At 48.9% G+C, this 13,915-nt stretch overlaps 1 protein-coding gene across 1 annotated transcript; it reads left to right on the top strand.

Moving 5' to 3' along the window:
• The first annotated feature begins 3,145 nt into the window (after positions 1 to 3,145).
• On the top strand, positions 3,146 to 13,003 carry LOC108091569 (homeobox protein aristaless). The gene is given in 6 exon segments (XM_017190843.2): positions 3,146 to 3,585; positions 10,008 to 10,406; positions 11,233 to 11,278; positions 11,841 to 12,109; positions 12,297 to 12,676; positions 12,679 to 13,003. Coding segments are annotated over 5 exon segments (1,236 nt in total). The 5' UTR covers positions 3,146 to 3,585; positions 10,008 to 10,053; the 3' UTR covers positions 12,867 to 13,003.
• The last annotated feature ends 912 nt before the right edge of the window (positions 13,004 to 13,915 follow it).

Below are 13,915 nucleotides of genomic sequence, written 5' to 3'. Positions count from 1 at the left end.
CGATTTTGGGTTGCATAAACCAGTTAATAACGCGCTTCCGCCCAAGTCAATTTCGGGCCTACACGACAATCGAGTGAAAATGCAGTGTCGCCGAAGGCAACGAAAGCAAGACAAATCGTCGTATCAAATTACCAAATAATGATCTGGGGGAGGGCCAAGGAAATGCCTCGAAATACCGGCTATACTATACCAGGTATACCTGGTACTCGGCCACCGAATGGGAGTTGTGTTCGCATAGCTGCCATCAGCGACAGTTTTGTTGGGTGATTATGTCACACGCTGAGTGAGCCGCAGCCATTTGTAATTGAATTAATGCCGTGGCCTGGGATCTGGGATCCGAATAGTTGGTATTTGAGTAGCTGGGTAGTTGTGTAGCTGGGTAGTTGGGTAGTTGTGTAGTTGGGCGTACTATTTATGCGCCGGGTGACGGGCGGGCCTTATCGCCGGCATTTCATCGCGCGACTCCAGTAACCCTAACTAATCGCACGTAATTAAATATAATTTGGTATCGTTTACAGTTGCCTTTCGTTGGCTACACCATTTTCACCGACTTGAGGCTTCGGTGGGCTACGGGGAAATCTATGTCGAAATAATGGCTGTAATTGGGTAACTTTTTTGGGGTAAATTCCGTAAACAATAATGCCACTAATTGCTCATACTTTGCATGGGGAGAGGGGTGTGAATGGAAAGTTGGCCAAGACAGGCAGGATCGGTAATTATTGAGGCAAAGCTTTAAGCCATAATCTGAATTTTTAGGGATACAATCTTGGGAGCCTAATGGAAGGCCCTCGGATAGAATTCCTTCGTCCAGCTGGCGAATAGCGAATGGCAACTGGTAAATGCTTCTATCTAAGCTGCATAATGGCCATAATGAATAAGACACCTCGGACAGGCGATAGGAACGGCCAGGCAGTCTTGGCCACTTGGCAGCAATTTGTTTGCTATCGGCCGAAGGAAAACATCGAGCGAAAAGAAAAGGCAAGAGAAAAAGCAGAAGAAAAACGCGGAGCAGAAATAAAATTATTTAATTGCGCAATTAAGTGCACATTTGTAACGTTTTGCGCGACATCTGTCCCATGTGCAGGAGTGATGCAGACCCACGGCTCGGAGTCGGAGTCGAAGTCGGGACCGGAAATTCAATTGTTGAGATAATAATTACATTAGGACGTGCGCGCATGCGCGACTCTCTCGCTTTGGGCCTCCGTCTCTTTCCCGCCGTGGAGCGGTCGGAGCTGGACTAAAGTCAGCCTAGAGTGGACCCGAATCGAGTCCAAAACGGGGAAGAATGCAGACTGCCTTGTTTTTCGACTGTAAACTACCTTGGGTATTTACCTTAAAATCAATTTTGCTTATAAGTTAAGTACTCTTTAAAAATACAGACTCTTTTTGAAAATAAAAATATATTTTAATTGGAATTTCTCTTTTAAAACAGTGTTTAAAATCTCTCCTTTGTTTTGAGGGCTTTTTAAGAAGTCTTCCTCCCTTGTCCTGAGCAGACTGAGGGAACCAGCTGCCCTTCCTGGCCTAAATGCAATATACCCTCGCATTTTCGAGGCACTGGGTATAACAAGTGCACACCTTGCGCGACGAGCTGATTGACACGGCCACATGGGGACGAGAGATACCGTGCTAGTACTCAGTGGTCCCGATCCCGGCCTGAGTTTGCTGTCCATTGAACCCGTCGGCCAAATGGTCACTCCTCGACGGTCGCCGGTCTTTTGTTTGCATTTCGCCTGTAAATGAAGCGTGAAATTGGCTGCAGTGCAGCGACTTCAACTCCAACTCCAACTCCAACTGCGACTCCGATTGCGATCCCTATTCCGAAGCCGATCTCGAATGGAACTCGGCGGAGAGCGTCGCATTGTTTACTTCTTGTTAAGGCCCGACAATGGGATAATATGGCAATATAATGGCAACACCAAACTATTTGTATGCAATTGCCATTAACACTTTATTTATTGCCCTGCGATACGAGCAAATTGGGCAGCAGATGGGGGCTTGGGGCGGGGGCCGGCTTCCAGTGCAAAATGTCGCTGGAATGGAGCTGTCGATGTATAAGGCCCGCTTATATCAGGCCTAATGAAGTGGTTATCAGGGAATGGAATCTGCCAGTCCGCTCAGAATTGGCAAGACCAGGATTTACTCTTTTCAGCTTGAGTGGGAAACAGTTTCATTGGATTAATTACGTTAAATTACAATGAATTAAGAGGATTGCTGAAGAATTAGCTGTAGAAGCTTTAACTGAAAGGATCTTGTAAAGAACTTCTGGCCTAGAACTAGAAACTATCACTAACTATTTATTTGACTATCGGAATATAGTTGTAAAATATGCAATATACAAACTCACAACCTTTTTCTTGGCAGTCTTCCCCTCCAAATTTAAGTAGGGTCATCTGCCCGGCTCTCTCTCTTTCTTTAACCCTTTCCATGGGTCATTGCATTTCCCTACTTGACACCCCGTCTCCGAAAGCCAAACAAGACAGTCCGCAGTCCACAGTCTGCGTCCGATTCCGGCAATCATCCAATAAAGCCAACAAAGTCATTAACGAGGCCCTTAACACTACCAAAACGGTCTATATGGCCGGGTCTAAATCCCCTCCCCATCCGAGTCCATTTCCATTCCCATTCTTGTTCCCACTCCACGCAACTCTTTTACCCATATGTCTTGGCTAAATTATTTAATTTATGAGCCGCAACAACTGGCAAAAGCAAAAGCAAAGCAAAGGCAAACGCATCTATGGCAACCGGAGGAAACGCGTCGAGCTGGGGGCCAAATAAATTTCCATTTTGCTAATCAAATTTATTGCACTTTGTGCGGGGCTTATTCAATTACGCCCCAATCGCGGGAGAGCGAGAGAGAGGGCAAGCGAGCGGCTCCGCCATTACTGTGCTCCGTTAAGCGGCGGCCTCCGATAGGCGGAGAGCCCGAAAGGGGCGGAGTCCGCTGCCCGCTCACCTGCCGGCGCGCCTGCGACACCTGCGGCGATCGATCGACACGCTCCGATCGCATCGCTCCCTCTCGCTCCCTCTCGCTCTGCGGCAGGGGAACCGCTCTCGCTCTGCGGCACCGGAACAACAACTCCAACCGGTTGTCGTTCGCTCGCCTGGGCCAAGACCTCGCCAGACCCACCTGAGTTTCCACCGGCGTAGTCTGCTGGCGGCTCTGCAACGGCCCGGTCATCATCGTCGCGTTCGGTTCCGACTCGATTCCACTCGATTCCACTCGATTCCCTTCGATTCGATTCGTTTGCGCCCGAAAACATATCTCGTTGTTCGAGCAAAAAGAGTGTGTGAAGTTTTCGAAAAGTGTCGGCTGCCGCGGAAGATAGTTCCCAAGGTATTCCCCATACCATTCTCCTTCCGAGTGGAAGTTTAGACCTCCGACTTCTGGCCGAGCGACGGAGTGGGCGAAAGACCGTCGGCAAGTGTTCCGGTTGGTGTGAAAACAAGCAGGCTGATAAGGCCAATGGGAATAGAGACAGCCAAACGAAGAAAAACACAAGATAAAACCGATTCTGAAGAGATCGCCGAGAACAACGTCTACAGTATTTACAGATAGATCCACAGATAACTGAGAGCGAGAAGGTGAGTTTACTGACCACTTAAATAATATGGGTTGTTGGGTATTAATTCGGAAGAAATACGTTATTAGTTCTCTTACTCTGATTACTCTATACTGATATTGTTAAAATAAGATTAAGACATATTTATTTTGTAAAAATCTAAAGCAACGCAACAACATTCTTGGCTTGTATTGTTATCTGTCGTTTCTTGACTGAGCAATAGAACTGACCCATTTAGCACTTCTTTGGGGGCGGATAGAAAACCAATCTGATATTACACCTTGCGTATAACCCACTTCTCAGCATGATTGACAAATATTACAAGTATTACCCGTCCGTATATTTCATAATTCCCCTGTCTAATCGCCCCAATCAGCTGAAGAGGGGAAAACAAAGGGTAAACCCAAAATTAAATATCATTAAATTTGATTAATTTCCCACCTGGACATTCCGAATCAGACAAATATCAGCCCTAATCGCATCATCGCTGTAGAATAAGAATTTGATTAACTCACCTTCGGGTGCCTCATGCTGATATTCGATGGGCTTATCGCTGATTGGGTTTAATTAAACACCATTAAGGAGTACAAATTGTCAGCGGCGCAGTCAGTGCCAATAAATCACGTCTGGTCTAGCTGATGTTTTCCGATTTTCGGGGGGCAGAGTCTTCTGCTTGTACCTAATTGTACCTACAGAGTAAATGAAATTAACTGGCCGCGGCTATCACCCGCCGATAATCGTGTCAAAAGGCCTGACCACTTCACTTTTTGACGTGGACGAGAGCCTCGAGCTCATAGTGAAAACAACTCACATAAAGACAGATATTGGGGCCTAGATAAACCCCAAGAAGCCCGGGAACCCACCCCAGAGTTCCGAAGTTCTCCCTTCCCGGCGATAATCGGGCACTCCGCGGACTGATTTAATTAATAATCATAACGCATGTGACTTGTCAGCACAAACCTAAACGAATTCGTGACGCAAATAGCTCGCAGGGTATCTGTATCTCCGGGGAGCATCTTGCCCAATAGATAATGCCGGGAGATCCGATAAGATTGGCCCGCTCTTCGGGGCTGCCCGAAATTAAAATATGTTCTCCAGCGCCTCCGAGAGTTTCAATTCAATTACGCCAACATACAATTAAGACTTGTTGCCGATGCTCCAGATACTGTTTCGGTATCGGTATCTCTAGATATACAACCGAGTTTTTGGCAGCTATGCTATCTGAACACGAACTCTGATTTGATTCGATTCGATCGCTTGACAGCTCCCAATTTGGGCGCTGTCTTCCGAGTTGATTCCTGATTCCCGGTTAATGCCTGACGGAGAGGCACCGCCGGAGAAGAGTCTCCTCCGGCGGAAGATGGCGCCAGGCCCCATCGAGATGTGCTTCATTAGTTCCCCAACCCGGGCAAAGCCCCTCGCTAAATGGAACATGCAAACACGAGAATCAACGTCGTCGGCCCCAAATTGCCCACCGTCTGCCTCGGATTCGCTTATCAAACCGCACAAGACAATGACAAAGGGCAGCGTGGAGCAGACGGCGATGGAGATGGCGTCGGGCAACAGTTGTCCAATTCCCATCCCGATCCTCCCGATCCCGATCAGACCCCTCCACTCGCCACTCCGACTGCCGTTCTTAACATGCATTTTATGAGTAATTGGCCCCGCATCAACATCCAACATCAGCAACATGGGCTAAGCTTGTAGCTACAGCACCGCCATTCGCATTCGCATTCCCATTCGCCATCAACAGCATCTCGCTCTTCTGTCTGGGCCCTCGGTCCTGAGCCCTGACTCCCTGACTCCCTGACTTCGTCTCCGACTGAGACTCTGAGTCACAAGTTGAACCTGCGACTACCTCGGGCTACCGTCCGGCAATCTGCTCCATTAGGGTGGCCCCAGGTGAGCACTTGCTACCTGGGACCGAAGCCCAGATGCCCTTGAACCCCCGAAATCAATTTGTGCGCCAAGCTAATAAAATTTTATTACAACGTCCTGGGGGAAGTTGGTTTTCGCAGGTGGTAAAACACCAAATCGATAGGTGATCCAGATTAAATGAGGGATATTCTTCATAAAACGGTAATAATGTTGTGATCCACAAGGTCTTACTCTGCAAATTAATATTCTCTTATGATATAATACTATTTAATTGCAAAATATTATTGTGGAATATTGGTACCCATTGGATTTGCCTTTCGGTATGAAGGGTACTCCCCGATTCGTTGCGACCCCGACTGATAGGCAGTAAATTGAATTAAGATTGCAGGAGAACAACAAATGAGGCAGCAGCTTCGACACAGGATATGAATAAACTAATTATAATTGGGAGAGTGTGCATTAGAGGTCTCCGGCGAAGACCCCTGGACGAGAGGGTCGGAGGCGAGGAGCCGGCGCCTGGCCAACAACAAGAATGCTGCCTTATCGCACCTGGTCCAAAGACGGCGCCAAGAAACAAACAACCGAACAACTGGAGGCGAACAAACCGAGCGAACAAACCGAATGAACCACCAACCGAAATGCATTCAACGCAGGGCTCAGGTGCAGCTCGAAATGGGATAAACACTTCGACTCCGCTCTCAGCTGCTTGGGCTATCGCTTTTATGGATTTTTGGGTGACTCACAAATTAATAATTGACCTTATCGAACCGGGACTATTAAGCCGGTGTCGAGCCAGAGCGTCTCGGGCCAATCCATCAACCGATCAGGCGACCACACACTGACACAAATATCGGGGACAGCCAGCCAGTGAGCTTTCGCCCGGGCCAAAAGTTAAGCCACCCAAAATGCTTGCCATTATCGAGGACCGGGGGCGAAATTACAATGCCGATCATCAAAGTGTGACTAAAGTGGTTTAGCCTAATGTAAACCCATAAATAAGCAGCCCAGATACTGAGCAACCAGACTGAGAACTGGAGTCCGAAGACTGAGAACCGAGAACCGAGCACCGAGAGCTGAAGACTGGAAACTGGAGACTGGGGACTGGAGACCCGAGACGGAGACGCATTAACAAAATGCCAGAAAAGAGCTTCTGTTTGCTGTTCTACCTGATGCCGTCCCTCCGGCCCGGCTTTTAATGAAATATGCCAGCACAACCGTCCCCAGACACCGAGAACCAAGGATGGAGGATAGAGGATGGAGGATGGAGGACGGAGGATCGGATCGGAAAGATCGGGAGCTGGAGGAGCTAAAAACACAAAAGTGCAACCATAAAAACGACACCAAACATGAAGGAGCCAGCTGAAGACTGAAGACAAGTCTTCTGCGGCGAAGAGCCGGGCCGAGTTGGGTTGAGTTGTGGCAAGAGCAGCCAGCCAAGGCAGAAACATTGATGCTTATCGAGATGACAGAAGTGACGACAACGGACGACGGACAACGGACAACGGACAGTGGGCAAAACGGACAACGGACAACCGAATAGAAGTACCGAAGTACACTTGTTTTGCATTACGAATTAATTTCTTCATTTTCAATATGTCTGCACTGGGAGAAAGTTAGGTCTTTAAGCTCAATCTACTGGTTTATAGTCCCTAACTAAATTATTTATTTTAATCACAAGATATAACCCATAAAATTCAATACTACAATACCATTCAATTATTTCAAAATACATTTCTCTAACACGTCTGAGATCTATTCCCTTGAATGGATTATTAACCCTTATTTTACGATCTATATATAATATTTAGAATATCAACTATAGCCTTTCTCCCGGTGCCTTTATGACTGGGCTGGGCTAGGAAACCCACACAACCTACAATGTTGCTCTTAAATATTTCCCCAGACACTAATGGAGCTTATCTCTAAACGGAACAAGCAACCGCAAACAAGTTGCCAGACTCGGACTCGGACTCAACTGAGACTGCGGCTCAAGAGCCAGACTTTGGCTGAGACTCAAAATGGGACTCAGTCTGGGGAGGTTGGACACTGGCGCTTGGCCTGATTAGCATGGAGGGACTAAGAGGGCCAAGACGCCGAGCGGTTGTGTCAAAATGCTAGCCACGAAATCGCCCCCGCCAACGGTCCATCGCCCATCGCCCATCGCCCCATCCACGCCCAGGCATTCAAATCGCAGGCTTCCTGGAGTGCGTCTATCTGGATTTGGGCAGAGCAAGTGCAGCGCTAACTTGATTAGTAGTTGGCCAGCAGTAGCCAGCGACCAGAGACTAAAAACTAAAAACTAAATGAAGCCATGCCAGTGCGACCGGGCCAAATCGGTAGGCAGACGTCAAAACTTGACAGTTTCCAGCGAAGTCTCTGCCTTTTAATTACCCAACGAAACGTCAATCAGCGGAGGATTCCGACTCCTCGGACTCCTCAGGCCCGATTGCCTGGGCCATAATAAAGTCGTAACGCGGATACAATTATAAGGCGGCTCCACAACAAAGCCATCGGCACACATTCCCCACATAGCTCCAAACTGCTCTACGGCTCTTGTTGGCAGTCTCACTCGGATTCGCATTCGCATTCGGATTCGGATTCGCATGCGATGAATTAATCAGTGCGGGTCTTGTAATGAACTCGAGGGGAACTGCGCCGGCATAATTGCAATTCGCACAACTAATTTAATAATTTGCGGTCCGCAAATTAAGTTTGTCAGCTGTCAATGCGCGGAATTCGTTGACAACATTGGAGGCTGACAGCCCAACTCATAACAGGAGTTATGATCGAGCCCAGAAATGAGTTATGAACTGGGGTTTACGGCCGCGAAAGATTCATGCGGAATGCTCCGGCGAGGTGAAGAAAGATGCCACTCAAGCCGAACCTGGCTGACATTGGCCAGCCCCATGAACCAGTTGGTGTGCACTCGAAAAAAGTTATTGAAGAAAAAACCAATTATTAAAAACTATAAGAACCACCTACCCAAGGGGCTTCATAGAATAGAATAGAATATCCCCTGTTATTTTAACTGAAATATTCAAAACGATTTATGAAGATTTCACCACCGACATTTTGAAGTGTACATTTTCTTACTATCGTCCGTCTTCGATTGTCGGCCGGTTGCAACTTCATTCCGCGCAAGAATGCAACTAAATCAATCACCGCCACACTAATTTGCCATTTAACATGGTATTTGGACAATTTTGATATATGTAGGGATGTCAACAGAAGCGGCGGCCATCAATCAATCCGAGTTTTGGGCATGGTTAGGGGACCCAACCAAGGCGGCCCTGACTTCTGCAGTTCAGCGAAGGTTACACGCCGACCCAGACCATTGGGTTGTCATTAGGGGAAGTCGTATATTAATTAGCAAACATGGAATTACCACCGCCGAACTTCGGCTGCAGTTGCTTTCCAGAGGGAAAGCCACGCCGGGCCGACCGGCACCTGATATTAATTTGATCTGATAGAAGCCTCGGACGCGGGTCTCAACTGCCGCAACTGCCTGCGCAGCCGCGGAGTTGATGATGATGAAAATGAAGTTGCCGCCCAATTTAATTAAAATTCCAAACGATCTGCACATGGAGCCGAGAGCCAAGAGCCAAGAGCCAACCCAACTCAGCGCCCGATGAAAGACGTGTTGATGGAGGAGATCAGCTGACCGACAGACGGACAGACGGACAGCCCCCCGCCGCGGTCATCGATTTGCATTGGGGCGAGTTCGTCAGCAGCTGCAGCCGCGGCAGTCCGCAGATGAATCTGCCAGTAAGTGGCAGCCATGACCATGGGGCACGCTTCCAGACCGCAGAGGAGGCCGGCTCCTAACTAACTGGCACTTGGCTAACAGAAGTTCGGCACTAAAACTTAGGCCCTCGGAGCTCCTGAAATAGAAAATAGAAAAGCAATATTTTATGTTGGTAATAGAAAAAGTTGGGAAGATAAAAGTAAATGGTTCTCTCCTTCAGATGCGCTGCTTCCGCTCAACCTCGAATAAATTTCTCTTATTCGTACATTTACTGTTTTACTATTTACTGTTTTACTATTTACTGTTTTACTATTTTTTTGTTTACCTATAAATAATTGTAAAAGTAATAAAATTACAATCAGAACTTAATGTTCAACAGGAGAGACAGTCTATTTTACATTGACCTTTCGTAGGGTCACTTGACCACTCCCTCGCCGCAAACTGTGGCACTCCCTGGACCCTTCGCCCAACCCTGCTGGCCAGTGTAACCGCAGCCAACCTCGAGCGGCGGGTCCCGACCCAAACGATGACTTGGTCATGGCTAGATGGCAAATTACGGAAATTGGCATAATAAAGTGCACGATAATTGCACGTTTAGCGTTTATTGAATTACGAGCTTCTAATGCGCGACTAACTAGACATCCCTTCCCCTTTCCACACACAGAGAAATAGAAAGAGAGACAACTTAATAAACACGATTTAAATTCTTTATACTATATATATACAATCAGTTAAGAAATTAAGTTATTTGGCTGTGAATATTTATGAAGAACTAAGACAGTCTCAATCTCAATCTCAATCAATCTTTTCTCCCTGCGCAGCCGCTGCCCTCGAGCACTGACCAGATCGCCTCCCGGATCCTGGATTATGGGCATATCGGAGGAGATCAAGCTGGAGGAACTACCGCAAGAAGCCAAGCTGGCGCACCCGGATGCCGTAGTGCTGGTGGACCGCGCCCCCGGCTCCTCGGCCGCCTCCGCGGGCGCCTCGCTGGCGGTTTCGATGTCGGCCTCCGGCGGAGCGCCCAGTGGACCAGGTGGAGCGAGTGGAGCCAGCGGGGGGACGAACAGCCCCATCTCGGAGGGGAACAGCGACTGCGAGGCGGACGAGTACGCCCCGAAGCGGAAGCAGCGGCGCTATCGCACAACCTTCACCAGCTTTCAGCTGGAGGAGCTGGAGAAGGCCTTCTCGCGGACCCATTATCCCGACGTGTTTACGAGGTGAGTAACATATGACGAGCTGCGATAAGGGACTGAGTTGGACCGAGTTGAGTTGAGAATGAGTGGCCCAGAAGAGGCAAATTTGCATAAATCGCTCATCGAGGCGCGACAAAGGCTCGAAAGCTGATTCCCGGCTTTACGATACGAATATGGGAAGCGGCCAGTCAGGTGATAATAACAATGCCCATTACGAGGCGACCCCCTGAGTGGATCGATCGATCTCATTCGGGGCAGCTCTTCACGAGATCCCCTCCCGGGAAAGCTGGAGCAACACATGGATCGCGCCCTAAGAAACTCTAACGAGCGCAATTAGCATGCAGCAATGTGGTCGAAAGACAGCCGCGGTAATTGCCATAAATTAAAAGTCAGTCACTTCTGAGCCAAAGTGAGCGCTAATTGAGACCGCACGGAGCTCGGGCCCAAACAAACCGAAACAAAAAGTGCGCTCGCAGGCAAAGTCAATCGCAGCCACAATTAGATCAACTTTTTGCCGTATCGCTGGCAGTTTTCAATTCATTAGGCTGCGGGTTCATTTAAATGCTCAGCAATTAATTAAGCAAATAAATCAAATCACCTGTGATTCTGTATAAGCCTCAATTAGCTTCTAAGTGGCTGAAATGAGAAGGTTAGCTTGGGTCAACGATATGATTAAACACTTATAGAGTAGAATTAAAAATGTTTAGCTTGCCGAAAATGGTTGATATGTTGAGGCTTCGTTGATAGAAAGGCTGTTGATGTCCGGCCATTTCAATTGATTACCTGCCCTTAATCATCGCTGTTTTTCCGAGCTAACCGAGGTTTCTCCTCTTGTCTTGTCTTCTTGCAGAGAGGAGCTGGCGATGAAAATTGGATTAACCGAGGCGCGCATTCAGGTAAGCTGCAGCTGGAGCATCTACCGCGGGGAGAATTGGGGGCTCGAAGCTGCGCAGATTTGCGGTTAATTCGCGTGGCCCACGTGCAGCCAACAATGTTGAAAATTGAAAAATAATGGAGCATGTCGCTACTAATGAAATCGAGACGGACTAGACGGCCAGGCAGCGCCAACGGAGTCGGAGTCGGAGTTGGAGAAATTCATTTAATTCTGCTTTAGTGCCAGTCATTACATGCGCGGTCAGTTTATGGCCGGGAAGTCGCCGCTTCTTTTTAATTACTGCTCATGCTAAACAACATTATTTGCCTGCATCCGACTGGGATTTCGACTGGCCCTGCTTTTCCGGCTCCTATTCCGAGTGCAATCAGAGGACGGCGTCTCCGTATTCAGATTGTTATGTTAAAAACTAATTAAAGGGGCGTTTTCAATAACAACGCCCATTAATTGGATACTCCGTCCAGTGGAGCAGGGAGCACGGAGCAGGGATCGGGTGCAGATACAGTAGCCTGCCAGCAGCACATAACTCACGATCCGCATCCTATATCCTCTCATTCTCATTCCAGGTCTGGTTCCAGAATCGGCGCGCCAAGTGGCGCAAGCAGGAGAAGGTCGGCCCCCAGTCGCATCCGTATAATCCCTACCTGCCCAGCGGCGCCGCCACCATGCAGACCGTGGTGGGGGCCGCCCTGCCGCCCAACCCCTTCACCCACCTCGGCTTCCAGCTGCGCAAGCCCTTCGACGCCCAACACGCCGCCAACCTGGCCGCCTTCCGCTACCCGCACCTCTCGGCCGCCCCCATGATCCCGTCGGGCTACTTCAACCAGTTCCAGAGGTGAGTGGTTTCAAAACCCTATCAATATTTGTATTTACTTGATGGACATCTGAAAAATAATCTTTAATATCTCTAAAAGATAAATAGATTTATATTTATCATAATAGAATGATATTGTACTCGATCATTTCTCTATTATTATCTTTATCTCTACTATTTACGCATTTCCAATCTATTCTTCTTGCAGAGCTCCTCCCCACATGCTGCCCCATGGAATGGCGGGCATGTACTCCCCCTCGAGCTCCTTCCAATCGCTGCTGGCCAACATGACGGCGGTGCCGCGGGGTCCGCCGCTCGGGAAACCCTCCTCCCTGCTGGTGGGATCGCCCGATCTGCATTCGCCCAACCACCTGATCGCCTCGCCGCCCACCTCGCCCGCCTCCGGCCACGCCTCCCAGCACCAGCAGCACCCGGCCGCCCATCCGCCGCCCCAGGCGCCTCCGCAGCTCCCGGTCGGAGTGCAGCCCGCCCAGCTCTCGCCGCAGCAGCTGGTGGGGATCGCCCTGACGCACCAGGCGCCGTGCCTCTCGCCCACCCAGACCTCCCCGGTGGCCCTGACCCTGGCGCACTCCCCCAGCGTCAGCTGCCTCCCCCACCGCCCTCGCACCAGCCCCCTCCTCCGCCCCCCAGAGCTGCCACGCCCCCCGAGGACCGACGCACCTCCTCCATTGCCGCGCTGCGTCTGAAGGCCCGGGAGCACGAGCTCAAGCTGGAGCTGCTGCGCCAGAACGGCCATGGCAACGACGTGGTCAGCTAGCTGGAGGAGCGGAGCTCCGAGGACCCGCTGGTCAGGAGGGACATCCCAAGCCCAAGTGCAAACACATTGCCCGTTCACCGTAGTCTTAAGCCAATAAGTTATTCGATTGTATGTACTTGACACGGAAGTTCAGCAAGTTAAATAAATATAATTACCAATAAGATACAAATGTTTGGAAAGGGGATATACTATATAGTGAGGTATAAGCAGGGAAGGGATTATCCAACTGTAAAGTCCCATAAAATTCAATGATCAATGCAGAGGAATCCATAAGTTGGAAACTTTAAGTAGTATATAAATCTCTAAGAACCGTATAGCATATCCCACATTAGGTGTATACCCCACACTTGGAATGGGAGTAGCAGCACCTAGCTCTTCATCATCTCTTTGTGTTTCTTCGGTAATTCCCACAAATTAACCATAAGCCGGGCCTAATGGACAAAAGCCCCTCCATAATGTGCGTAACAACACCTACTCAAAGGGAGAGGGAGGGGGAGGGGGAGTAGGCGAACCCCGAAACTGATTCACAGCCAGTCCGACCAGATCTCGGGAGTTCGGCGGGTGCGAGTGTGAGTCCAACTCGGATTCGGAGCTGCCATTAATCAGTGGTCTTCCCATAAATCAGCAGGTGAAGGGGCAGGAGCTGGCATGATCAAAAACAAAAACGAGGGAGTCTCTTCTGGGGGAGGGTGTCACAAATATAAATTTATGAATAAATTAGAAACAAATTAAGTATGTTAATGAGACGCGCCGATCGGAGACGTCAGACATTCGAAGAGAGAGGCGGCCGCGAACTAAGTCGCAGTCTCTTCAGTCTCTCCGCTCTGCTGGTGAATTATGCGCGGTAATTAATAAAATGGAATATTTATGATAACATTTATAAAACACGAAGTTGCCTAATTCGATTACCAGATTTTTCGGTCAGCCGCTCATTTTTTGTTTTTGGCCCAAGCCCAAGTCGAGGCAAAAAAGAAAGAAAGAAAGAAGGTAAGGTAAGGTAAGGCGGACTCCTCCTCGAATGGCCTGGTAATTGCGATGAGGTGGAACTG

The sequence above is a fragment of the Drosophila ficusphila genome, unplaced genomic scaffold, assembly GCF_018152265.1.
Source record: "Drosophila ficusphila isolate 14025-0441.05 unplaced genomic scaffold, ASM1815226v1 contig_412, whole genome shotgun sequence".
NCBI classification, from domain to species: domain Eukaryota; kingdom Metazoa; phylum Arthropoda; class Insecta; order Diptera; family Drosophilidae; genus Drosophila; species Drosophila ficusphila.
Note: the sequence above shows the minus strand (reverse complement) of the source record. Positions and strands in the feature narration are given on the sequence as shown.